General features: G+C 46.6%; 1 protein-coding gene across 1 annotated transcript in view; it reads left to right on the top strand.

Annotated features, from left to right (window-relative positions):
• Positions 1-12,720, top strand: part of AMPD1 (adenosine monophosphate deaminase 1) — a 398,148-nt gene that overhangs the window by 326,090 nt on the left and 59,338 nt on the right. Inside the window, exon 11 of the mRNA XM_063955432.1 lies at positions 223-386. Coding sequence (XP_063811502.1) covers positions 223-386 — 164 coding nt within the window. The remainder of the gene's footprint in view (positions 1-222; positions 387-12,720) is intronic.

Genomic DNA, 12,720 nt, shown 5'->3' with positions numbered 1-12,720 from the left:
CCACATATTAACTAATACTGTGGCAGAACAAAGATACAGTATGCCCTCCAATTACAGTAGCTGAAGGTGACAGGATCAGAGTGTGGAAGACTTTATGCAATTTCTGTTTCTTTCACCTGTCATTTATAATCTTGATTCCCAATAACCACTACACTTTCATTAATAATAGAACTTATTATACTACACATGTGTAGCTTTATGCTTATGCTCTCACTTTCACAGATAACTGCTTTTGACAGTGTGGATGATGAGTCTAAACACAGTGGCCACATGTTTTCATCAAAGAGTCCCATGCCCCAGAACTGGACCTTTGAGAAGAACCCATCATATACATATTACATCTACTACATGTATGCCAACATCCGAGTGCTGAATAACCTGAGAAGGTACGACACAAGTCCAAATGTTACATCCCTTAATAACTCATTACCTCTACCTGTGTTATATGGCTATGTGCCCACCTACATTGACAGTGAATTTGTTAGCATTGCTAAAAATATTGTGTTATGCAATATATTTATATCATAAATATACAAAAATACACATAATTATCTTTTTGTGTGTGCAATTTTCTTGTAATAGAGAGAATAATGCCACATTTCCCATATTGTTCTTGTATAAAACAAGAACCCTATTTGGCTTGGTGCCACGGGAAGACCTTTTGGTGACTTTAGTGACCAACGTCCAGATCACATTATGTTAAACCTGTGATTGCATTCTATCTGGCAGACAGTGCTATTCCAGCTCTAACCATGTGGTGTCTCATGTCACCACCAGTTTATTAGCACAATTTATTAAAGTACTAATGGACAAAGTACAACAGATATTAAAAAACAACAAATGTTCTGGTAACATTTCAAGAATAGCTGTATCTGAAGATAGGACTGACATACAATATACTGCTAATGTGAAATATGTTGTGAGAACTCATTCTATCAAACAGTACAATGTAGGGGCCTGGACCTGACGTATGAGATTCATTTACATGGCATTAGCGCTCTCATTCAGCATTTATTGAATTTGCAAAGATGCACACAGGCAGCTTTACAAATGCGATCCCTAAAAATGCAAATACAGTAGGAGGTGTTAAACAACTCCTTGCTGCATTTGCAAACCCAGCGCTGCATTTGGCGTCGCAGCCTGGGATCAACATCGTGATCGATGGCCACGATGTTCCCCAAATGGGCAGCCGAGTAAGCTGTCAATCAGGCAGAGGCTTACGGAAGGCTGCCTGTGAACACACAGGAACCATTCTCCACATGCACAGTTTTCCAATAATTGGGAAACTGCACAGGGCATCACAGGAGTGATCCATCCTGAATCAGCCCCTATATTCCCTAACATGACATGCTTACCCAGCTTGCGGCCTGAATCAGAGTTGTACACAACGTTGGTGTTGTAAGCACTGGGGCAATGTTTTGCCACTGAGCATGCGTCCAAGTGTCACTGCGCATATGCCGTGATGCTCTGCAATGGCAGGCGTGGAGAGGACTTATTTGCAAAATGAGTGACAGGAAGAAAGCCGCTTGTGGGAGATAATGGGGGAGTGGTGACTTAAACGCAGGTGTTTTTCGTGTCTGTTTCTGGGGCATCACAGCTTGCGACTTGCGATCCCGTACACAGTTACAATAGCTATGGCGCCTTCCTTCCAGCGGCCAGGCTGTGTGACCGTAGGGTTACTCAGGTTGTCAATGCTTGACCACTGTGCCTCCGATGGTTGCATCTATGTGCCAGTGGTGGTCTAACTCTCATACACATAAAACACGGAGCCAGCATTGCAGCTCCTGCGGCCATTCTGCACTGCAGTGGAGGCACTCAGGGAGTCAATGGTGGTCATTCCGAGTTGATCGCTAGCCGCATTCGTTTGCTGTACAGCGATGAGGCAAAAAAACGGCACTTCTGTGCATGCGTATGCGGTGCAATGCGCACGCGTGACGTATTATTACAACGAATGATGTCGTTTTTCACACAGGGTCTAGCGAAGCTTTCCAATGGCACTGGTGGCCGCAGAGTGATTGACATGAAGTGGGCGTTTCTGGGTGTCAACTGACCATTTTCAGGGAGTGTTCGGAAAAACGCAAGCGTAGCAGAAAAACGCAGGCGTGGCTGGGCGAACGCAGGACGTGTTTGTGACGTCAAAACAGGAACTGAACAGTCTGAAGTGATCGCAAGCGCTGAGTAGGTTTTGAGCTACTCTGAAACTGCACACAAAAAAATTGTAGCCGCTCTGCGATCCTTTCGTTCGCACTTCTGCTAAGCTAAAATACACTCCCAGTGGGAGGCGGCATAGCGTTTGCACGACTGCAAAAAACTGCTAGCGAGCTATCAACTCGGAATGACCACCAATGTTCCTTGCATCTGCGTTATGGTTGTGAGCATGTTGCGAGGGCTTCAGTGGACATCTCTTTTCACTTGTGGGTGGGTGCTACACTCGCAATGCCTCGCAGTTTCGTCACTGAAAGAAATCATTGCTGCGTCGACAGGGGCGGATTGGGAACAAAAAGCGTCACTGGAAAAAATTTGTACTAGTGGCCCCACATGGGCAGCACCAGAGGTGTAAGGTCTAGCTATGGGCCATGGCAGCAGCACCCTCCCCCCAAGACTTTCCAGATAGTGGGCATGTCCAGCATCAAGGGGGAAGTTAAAAGGAAATAAAATTAAATATTATGAGCACATTATATGATACACCTTTAGAATTTAGGAAACTATATAATTCTTTAGAAAGATATATTTTCTTGCTTATTACACCAAACGTATCCCAATCACTATTCACTCAATCTTATATGTCAGCCAAGCAGGCAGACAGAGCATACACTAGATCGTCTGCAATCACAGGTCAAAGAAATTTTCATATATGCAGATTATTTTGCATCTTATTCATTATGTCTATAAATAGGACCACATGTCCTCAAACAAAACAGGCCCCACGGGTGCGTCGGCCCACCGGGGATCTTCCCTGTAAGCCCTATGGCCAATCCGCCTCTGTGTGTCGATATTGTGACCACATCTGAATCAGGCCCACAGAGTAATCATAAATGAATGAGAATAACATCCAGGATGTTATTAATTATTATCCTGTACTTATATGACACCAACAGGTGTCTTTAGCACAGTAGAAAGAAACACTTTCATTGAAAACACAACCACTTAATATATAAAAGTACAAAAAGAATTGTACATGGCGATATACTAAAGGGGGGTACTCACGGAGCGATCGCTGCTTAAACTCTAAGCAATCTGATTGCTTAGATTTTAACTATGAACGCTCCGTGTGTACCCCCCACAGCGATAGCGATGTGCAGCTCCACACGTCGCTATCGCTGGTGCTAGATTGGCCTGCTGGTGCTAGATTGGCCACATCGCTCTGTGCTGAGCGGCAGGAGAGATGTGTGCTGAGCGGTTCGCTCAGCACACATCTCTCCCAAATCGGGCCGTGAGTACTGGCCTTAAGCAGTGAAACAAGATGATAATGACAATGGGTGGGAAGATAAAGGATGATTGACAATGACCATGAATGGGACCGTGACATGGATAATTCTGGGAGAGAAGAAGTGGGAGGAGAGCTGTAAGAATGGAGAGTTAGGAGTAAGGAAGACCAGTGAGTAGGAGGTTACAGTAATCTTGGCTAGGTATAATGTATAAAGAAAGAAAAATGCTGGGTACTGAGTTGAATAACCCAATAAAATTAAAAAGAAAATCCTTTTATCAATAAGGTTATGAAACACTGTAATATAATAAAACATGTAATACTTTGTTGCAAGTAAACATTACAAATATACAGTAAATCTGAAGGTTGCAAACTTTTCATGATAGCACTACTAACTTCATACAATCATAATCATAAATACTAGAGCACTAAAAAGAAAGCATAGCCATTTGTAATAGGTAGCATAAACTCGGAGGATTCAAGCAAATTGGAAACACAATATTTAAACATATGCAGTATATCCCTGTTTAGAAAATCGGTGGGGGCTGCTCTTTCTGACACAGGGCACCAAATTGGCTAGTTACGGGTCTGCGTAATAGCATAGGTCAGAGGTTCCCAAACGCAGTCCTCAAGGCACCCCAACAGTCCGGGTTTTTAGGTATATCCATGGCTCAGCACAATTGGTTAAATCAAATTGACTAAGGTGCTAATTAAGTCACGTGTGGCCAAGCATGGATACATATAAAACCAGGACCGTTGGGGGTGCCTTGAGGACCGCGTTTGGAAACCCCTGGCATAGGTTGTGGGCACCAGAGCTGGATTAACAACACACATATAGCTCCATCGCCAGCATGATGGCACTATGTCAAATGTGAACTGGGGGCATTATGGGTTGTTTAACACATTTGTGGTGCTGGGAGAATATACGCATTATGCTTTTCAATAACATCAGCATATCATATTGACAATCTTACTGATAGGGCCCCCACTAGTTAGTTGCCATGGGGTCCCCACAAATCTGGTAGTGGGATATGCAAATGGCTGGTCAATATGGTGGGTGCGTTTTATGTGCATGAAATGGGATATTCACATGAAATGCAGTATACAGTAAGTGCAATAATATAATGTTTTTATGAACCAATGAAAAATGAGTTTTCTCTAACGTCCAAGAGGATGCTGGGGACTCCGTAAGGACCATGGGAAATAGACGGGCTCCTCAGGAGACATGGGCACTTTAAGAAAGAACTTGACTCTGGGTGTGCACTGGCTCCTCCCTCTATGCCCCTCCTCCAGACCTCAGTTTGAGACTGTGCCCAGAGGCAGATGGGTGCACTGCAGGGAGCTCTCCTGAGTTTCCTGCTAAGAAAGTATATTTGTTAGGTTTTCTATTTTCAGGGAGCACTGCTGGCAACAGACTCCCTGCATCGAGGGACTGAGGAGAGGGGAGCAGACCAACTTAAATGATAGGCTCTGCTTCTTAGGCTACTGGACACCATTAGCTCCAGAGTGAGTCGGAACACAGGTTCGCCCTGGACGTTCGTCCCAGAGCCGCGCCGCCGTCCTCCTCACAGAGCCAGAAGAAAGCAGCCGGGTGAGTATGAGAAGAAAGAAGGCTTCAAAAGGCGGCAGAAGACTTTGTGAGCTTCACTGAGGTAACGCACAGCACGGCAGCTGTGCACCATTGCTCCCATACACCTCACATACTCCGGTCACTGTAAGGGTGCAGGGCGCAGGTGGGGGGGGCACCCTGGGCAGCAATATAAACCTCTTATTTGGCAAAAGAGAGCATATATACAGCTGGACACTGTATATATGCATGAGCCCCCGCCAATTTTACACTTTTAGCGGGGCTTCTCCCTCAGCACTCACCAGCGCCATGTTTTTCTCCACAGCACCGATGAGAGGAAGCTCCCCGGACTCTCCCCTGCTTATACCACGGTAGAAGAGAGGGTTTTAAAGAAGAGGGGGGGCACATAATTTGGCGCAGATATTAGTAACAGCGCTACGGGGAAAACATTAAATTGCTGTGTTTTTCTTGGGTCACATTGCGCTTGGGTGTGTGCTGGCATACTCTCTCTCTGTCTCTCCAAAGGGCCTTGTGGGGGAACTGTCTTCAGAAGAGCATTCCCTGAGTGTGGTGTGTCGGTACGTGTGTGTCGACATGTCTGAGGTAAAAGGCTCTCCTATGGAGGAGATGGAGCAAATGTGTGTGTGGTGTCTCCGTCGACAACGCCGACGCCTGATGGGATATGTGAAATTAAGGGCTAAGATGAATTTATTACACAAAGATTAGAGAACAGACAGGGAATCTACTAGAGATGAGCGGGTTCGGTTTCTCTGAATCCGAACCCGCACGAACTTCATGTTTTTTTTCACGGGTCCGAGCGACTCGGATCTTCCCGCCTTGCTCGGTTAACCCGAGCGCGCCCGAATGTCATCATGACGCTGTCGGATTCTCGCGAGACTCGGATTCTATATAAGGAGCCGCGCGTCGCCGCCATTTTCACACGTGCATTGAGATTGATAGGGAGAGGACGTGGCTGGCGTCCTCTCCATTTAGATTAGAAGAGAGAGAGAGAGAGAGATTGACCTGATTTACTGGAGCTTAGGAGTACTGTAGAAGTGTAGAGAGTGCAGAGTTTACTAGTGACTGACCACAGTGACCACCAGACAGTGCAGTTTTATTTAATATATCCGTTCTCTGCCTGAAAAAAACGATACACACAGTGACTCAGTCACATACCATATCTGTGTGCACTGCTCAGCCCAGTGTGCTGCATCATCTATGTATATATATCTGACTGTGCTCAGCTCACACAGCTTATAATTGTGGGGGAGACTGGGGAGCACTGCAGTGCCAGTTAATAGTTATAGGTTATAGCAGGAGCCAGGAGTACATATTATATTAAAATTAAACAGTGCACACTTTTGCTGCAGGAGTGCCACTGCCAGTGTGACTGACCAGTGACCTGACCACACTGACCACCAGTATAGTTAGTAGTATACTATATTGTGTGATTGCCTGAAAAAGTTAAACACTCGTCGTGTGACTTCACTTGTGTGGTGTTTTTTTTTTTATTCTATAAAAAACTCATTCTGCTGACAGACAGTGTCCAGCAGGTCCGTCATTATATAATATATACCTGTCCGGCTGCAGTAGTGATATATATATATTTTTTATATCATTATTTATCATCCAGTCGCAGCAGACACAGTACGGTAGTTCACGGCTGTAGCTACCTCTGTGTCGGCACTCGGCAGTCCGTCCATAATTGTATACCACCTACCCGAGGTTTTTTTTTCTTTCTTCTTTATACATACATACTACTACATCTCTTTATCAACCAGTCTATATTAGCAGCAGACACAGTACGGTAGTTCACGGCTGTAGCTACCTCTGTGTCGGCACTCGGCAGTCCGTCCATAATTGTATACCACCTACCCGTGGTTTTTTTTTCTTTCTTCTTTATACATACATACTACTACATCTCTTTATCAACCAGTCTATATTAGCAGCAGACACAGTACAGTACGGTAGTTCACGGCTGTAGCTACCTCTGTGTCGGCACTCGGCAGTCCGTCCATAATTGTATACCACCTACCCGTGTTTTTTTTTTCTTTCTTCTTTATACATACATACTACTACATCTCTTTATCAACCAGTCTATATTAGCAGCAGACACAGTACAGTACGGTAGTTCACGGCTGTAGCTACCTCTGTGTCGGCACTCGGCAGTCCGTCCATAATTGTATACCACCTACCCGTGGTTTTTTTTTTCTTTCTTCTTTATACATACATACTACTACATCTCTTTATCAACCAGTCTATATTAGCAGCAGACACAGTACAGTACGGTAGTCCACGGCTGTAGCTACCTCTGTGTCGGCACTCGGCAGTCCGTCCATAATTGTATACCACCTACCCGAGGTTTTTTTTTCTTTCTTCTTTATACATACATACTACTACATCTCTTTATCAACCAGTCTATATTAGCAGCAGACACAGTACAGTACGGTAGTTCACGGCTGTAGCTACCTCTGTGTCGGCACTCGGCAGTCCGTCCATAATTGTATACCACCTACCCGTGGTTTTTTTTTCTTTCTTCTTTATACATACATACTACTACATCTCTTTATCAACCAGTCTATATTAGCAGCAGACACAGTACAGTACGGTAGTTCACGGCTGTAGCTACCTCTGTGTCGGCACTCGGCAGTCCGTCCATAATTGTATACTAGTATCCATCCATCTCCATTGTTTACCTGAGGTGCCTTTTAGTTGTGCCTATTAAAATATGGAGAACAAAAATGTTGAGGTTCCAAAATTAGGGAAAGATCAAGATCCACTTCCACCTCGTGCTGAAGCTGCTGCCACTAGTCATGGCCGAGACGATGAAATGCCAGCAACGTCGTCTGCCAAGGCCGATGCCCAATGTCATAGTACAGAGCATGTCAAATCCAAAACACCAAATATCAGTAAAAAAAGGACTCCAAAACCTAAAATAAAATTGTCGGAGGAGAAGCGTAAACTTGCCAATATGCCATTTACCACACGGAGTGGCAAGGAACGGCTGAGGCCCTGGCCTATGTTCATGGCTAGTGGTTCAGCTTCACATGAGGATGGAGGCACTCAGCCTCTCGCTAGAAAAATGAAAAGACTCAAGCTGGCAAAAGCAGTAGCACCGCAAAGAACTGTGCGTTCTTCGAAATCCCAAATCCACAAGGAGAGTCCAATTGTGTCGGTTGCGATGCCTGACCTTCCCAACACTGGACGTGAAGAGCATGCGCCTTCCACCATTTGCACGCCCCCTGCAAGTGCTGGAAGGAGCACCCGCAGTCCAGTTCCTGATAGTCAGATTGAAGATGTCAGTGTTGAAGTACACCAGGATGAGGAGGATATGGGTGTTGCTGGCGCTGGGGAGGAAATTGACCAGGAGGATTCTGATGGTGAGGTGGTTTGTTTAAGTCAGGCACCCGGGGAGACACCTGTTGTCCGTGGGAGGAATATGGCCGTTGACATGCCTGGTGAAAATACCAAAAAAATCAGCTCTTCGGTGTGGAACTATTTCAACAGAAATGCGGACAACAGGTGTCAAGCCGTGTGTTCCCTTTGTCAAGCTGTAATAAGTAGGGGTAAGGACGTTAACCACCTTGGAACATCCTCCCTTATACGTCACCTGCAGCGCATTCATAATAAGTCAGTGACAAGTTCAAAAACTTTGGGTGACAGCGGAAGCAGTCCACTGACCAGTAAATCCCTTCCTCTTGTAACCAAGCTCACGCAAACCACCCCACCAACTCCCTCAGTGTCAATTTCCTCCTTCCCCAGGAATGCCAATAGTCCTGCAGGCCATGTCACTGGCAATTCTGACGAGTCCTCTCCTGCCTGGGATTCCTCTGATGCATCCTTGCGTGTAACGCCTACTGCTGCTGGCGCTGCTGTTGTTGCTGCTGGGAGTCGATGGTCATCCCAGAGGGGAAGTCGTAAGACCACTTTTACTACTTCCACCAAGCAATTGACTGTCCAACAGTCCTTTGCGAGGAAGATGAAATATCACAGCAGTAATCCTACTGCAAAGCGGATAACTGAGGCCTTGGCATCCTGGGTGGTGAGAACCGTGGTTCCGGTATCCATCATTACTGCAGAGCCAACTAGAGACTTGTTGGAGGTACTGTGTCCCCGGTACCAAATACCATCTAGGTTCCATTTCTCTAGGCAGGCGATACCGAAAATTTACACAGACCTCAGAAAAAGAGTTACCAGTGTCCTAAAAAATGCAGCTGTACCCAATGTCCACTTAACCACGGACATGTGGACAAGTGGAGCAGGGCAGGGTCAGGACTATATGACTGTGACAGCCCACTGGGTAGATGTATGGACTCCCGCCGCAAGAACAGCAGCGGCGGCACCAGTAGCAGCATCTCGCAAACGCCAACTCTTTCCTAGGCAGGCTACGCTTTGTATCACCGGTTTCCAGAATACGCACACAGCTGAAAACCTCTTACGGCAACTGAGGAAGATTATCGCGGAATGGCTTACCCCAATTGGACTCTCCTGTGGATTTGTGGCATCGGACAACGCCAGCAATATTGTGTGTGCATTAAATATGGGCAAATTCCAGCACGTCCCATGTTTTGCACATACCTTGAATTTGGTGGTGCAGAATTATTTAAAAAACGACAGGGGCGTGCAAGAGATGCTGTCGGTGGCCAGAAGAATTGCGGGACACTTTCGGCGTACAGGCACCACGTACAGAAGACTGGAGCACCACCAAAAACTACTGAACCTGCCCTGCCATCATCTGAAGCAAGAAGTGGTAACGAGGTGGAATTCAACCCTCTATATGCTTCAGAGGTTGGAGGAGCAGCAAAAGGCCATTCAAGCCTATACAATTGAGCACGATATAGGAGGTGGAATGCACCTGTCTCAAGCGCAGTGGAGAATGATTTCAACGTTGTGCAAGGTTCTGCTGCCCTTTGAACTTGCCACACGTGAAGTCAGTTCAGACACTGCCAGCCTGAGTCAGGTCATTCCCCTCATCAGGCTTTTGCAGAAGAAGCTGGAGACATTGAAGGAGGAGCTAACACGGAGCGATTCCGCTAGGCATGTGGGACTTGTGGATGGAGCCCTTAATTCGCTTAACAAGGATTCACGGGTGGTCAATCTGTTGAAATCAGAGCACTACATTTTGGCCACCGTGCTCGATCCTAGATTTAAAGCCTACCTTGGATCTCTCTTTCCGGCAGACACAAGTCTGCTGGGGTTGAAAGACCTGCTGGTGAGAAAATTGTCAAGTCAAGCGGAACGCGACCTGTCAACATCTCCTCCTTCACATTCTCCCGCAACTGGGGGTGCGAGGAAAAGGCTCAGAATTCCGAGCCCACCCGCTGGCGGTGATGCAGGGCAGTCTGGAGCGACTGCTGATGCTGACATCTGGTCCGGACTGAAGGACCTGACAACGATTACGGACATGTCGTCTACTGTCACTGCATATGATTCTCTCACCATTGAAAGAATGGTGGAGGATTATATGAGTGACCGCATCCAAGTAGGCACGTCACACAGTCCATACTTATACTGGCAGGAAAAAGAGGCAATTTGGAGGCCATTGCACAAACTGGCTTTATTCTACCTAAGTTGCCCTCCCACAAGTGTGTACTCCGAAAGAGTGTTTAGTGCCGCCGCTCACCTTGTCAGCAATCGGCGTACGAGGTTACATCCAGAAAATGTGGAGAAGATGATGTTCATTAAAATGAATTATAATCAATTCCTCCGCGGAGACATTGACCAGCAGCAATTGCCTCCACAAAGTACACAGGGAGCTGAGATGGTGGATTCCAGTGGGGACGAATTGATAATCTGTGAGGAGGGGGATGTACACGGTGATATATCGGAGGATGATGATGAGGTGGACATCTTGCCTCTGTAGAGCCAGTTTGTGCAAGGAGAGATTAATTGCTTCTTTTTTGGGGGGGGGGTCCAAACCAACCCGTCATATCAGTCACAGTCGTGTGGCAGACCCTGTCACTGAAATGATGGGTTGGTTAAAGTGTGCATGTCCTGTTTTGTTTATACAACATAAGGGTGGGTGGGAGGGCCCAAGGACAATTCCATCTTGCACCTCTTTTTTCTTTTATTTTTCTTTGCGTCATGTGCTGTTTGGGGAGGGTTTTTTGGAAGGGACATCCTGCGTGACACTGCAGTGCCACTCCTAGATGGGCCCGGTGTTTGTGTCGGTCACTAGGGTCGCTAATCTTACTCACACAGCTACCTCATTGCGCCTCTTTTTTTCTTTGCGTCATGTGCTGTTTGGGGAGTGTTTTTTGGAAGGGCCATCCTGCGTGACACTGCAGTGCCACTCCTAGATGGGCCCGGTGTTTGTGTCGGCCACTAGGGTCGCTAATCTTACTCACACAGCTACCTCATTGCGCCTCTTTTTTTCTTTGCGTCATGTGCTGTTTGGGGAGTGTTTTTTGGAAGGGCCATCCTGCGTGACACTGCAGTGCCACTCCTAGATGGGCCCGGTGTTTGTGTTGGCCACTAGGGTCGCTAATCTTACTCACACAGCTACCTCATTGCGCCTCTTTTTTTCTTTGCGTCATGTGCTGTTTGGGGAGGGTTTTTTGGAAGGGACATCCTGCGTGACACTGCAGTGCCACTCCTAAATGGGCCCGGTGTTTGTGTCGGCCACTAGGGTCGCTAATCTTACTCACACAGCTACCTCATTGCGCCTCTTATTTTCTTTGCGTCATGTGCTGTTTGGGGAGGGTTTTTTGGAAGGGACATCCTGCGTGACACTGCAGTGCCACTCCTAAATGGGCCCGGTGTTTGTGTCGGCCACTAGGGTCGCTAATCTTACTCACACAGCTACCTCATTGCGCCTCTTATTTTCTTTGCGTCATGTGCTGTTTGGGGAGGGTTTTTTGGAAGGGACATCCTGCGTGACACTGCAGTGACACTCCTAAATGGGCCCGGTGTTTGTGTCGGCCACTAGGGTCGCTAATCTTACTCACACAGCTACCTCATTGCGCCTCTTATTTTCTTTGCGTCATGTGCTGTTTGGGGAGGGTTTTTTGGAAGGGACATCCTGCGTGACACTGCAATGACACTCCTAAATGGGCCCGGTGTTTGTGTCGGCCACTAGGGTCGCTTATCTTACTCACACAGTCAGCTACCTCATTGCGCCTCTTTTTTTCTTTGCGTCATGTGCTGTTTGGGGAGGGTTTTTTGGAAGGGCCATCCTGCGTGACACTGCAGTGCCACTCCTAGATGGGCCCGGTGTTTGTGTCGGCCACTAGGGTCGCTTATCTTACTCACACAGTCAGCTACCTCATTGCGCCTCTTTTTTTCTTTGCGTCATGTGCTGTTTGGGGAGGTTTTTTTGGAAGGGACATCCTGCGTGACACTGCAGTGCCACTCCTAGATGGGCCAGGTGTTTGTGTCGGCCACTAGGGTCGCTTAGCTTAGTCATCCAGCGACCTCGGTGCAAATTTTAGGACTAAAAATAATATTGTGAGGTGTGAGGTATTCAGAATAGACTGAAAATGAGTGGAAATTATGGTTTTTGAGGTTAATAATAATATGGGATCAAAATGACCCCCAAATTCTATGATTTAAGCTGTTTTTTAAGGTTTTTTGAAAAAAACACCCGAATCCAAAACACACCCGAATCCGACAAAAAAAATTCGGTGAGGTTTTGCCAAAACGCGGTCGAACCCAAAACACGGCCGCGGAACCGAACCCAAAACCAAAACACAAAACCCGAAAAATTTCAGGCGCTCATCTCTAGAAT

Source organism: Pseudophryne corroboree, chromosome 2, assembly GCF_028390025.1.
Source record: "Pseudophryne corroboree isolate aPseCor3 chromosome 2, aPseCor3.hap2, whole genome shotgun sequence".
Taxonomy (NCBI): Eukaryota; Metazoa; Chordata; class Amphibia; order Anura; family Myobatrachidae; genus Pseudophryne; species Pseudophryne corroboree.
The sequence above is the reverse complement of the archived record's forward strand: the minus strand, read 5'-3'. Positions and strand labels throughout refer to the sequence as shown.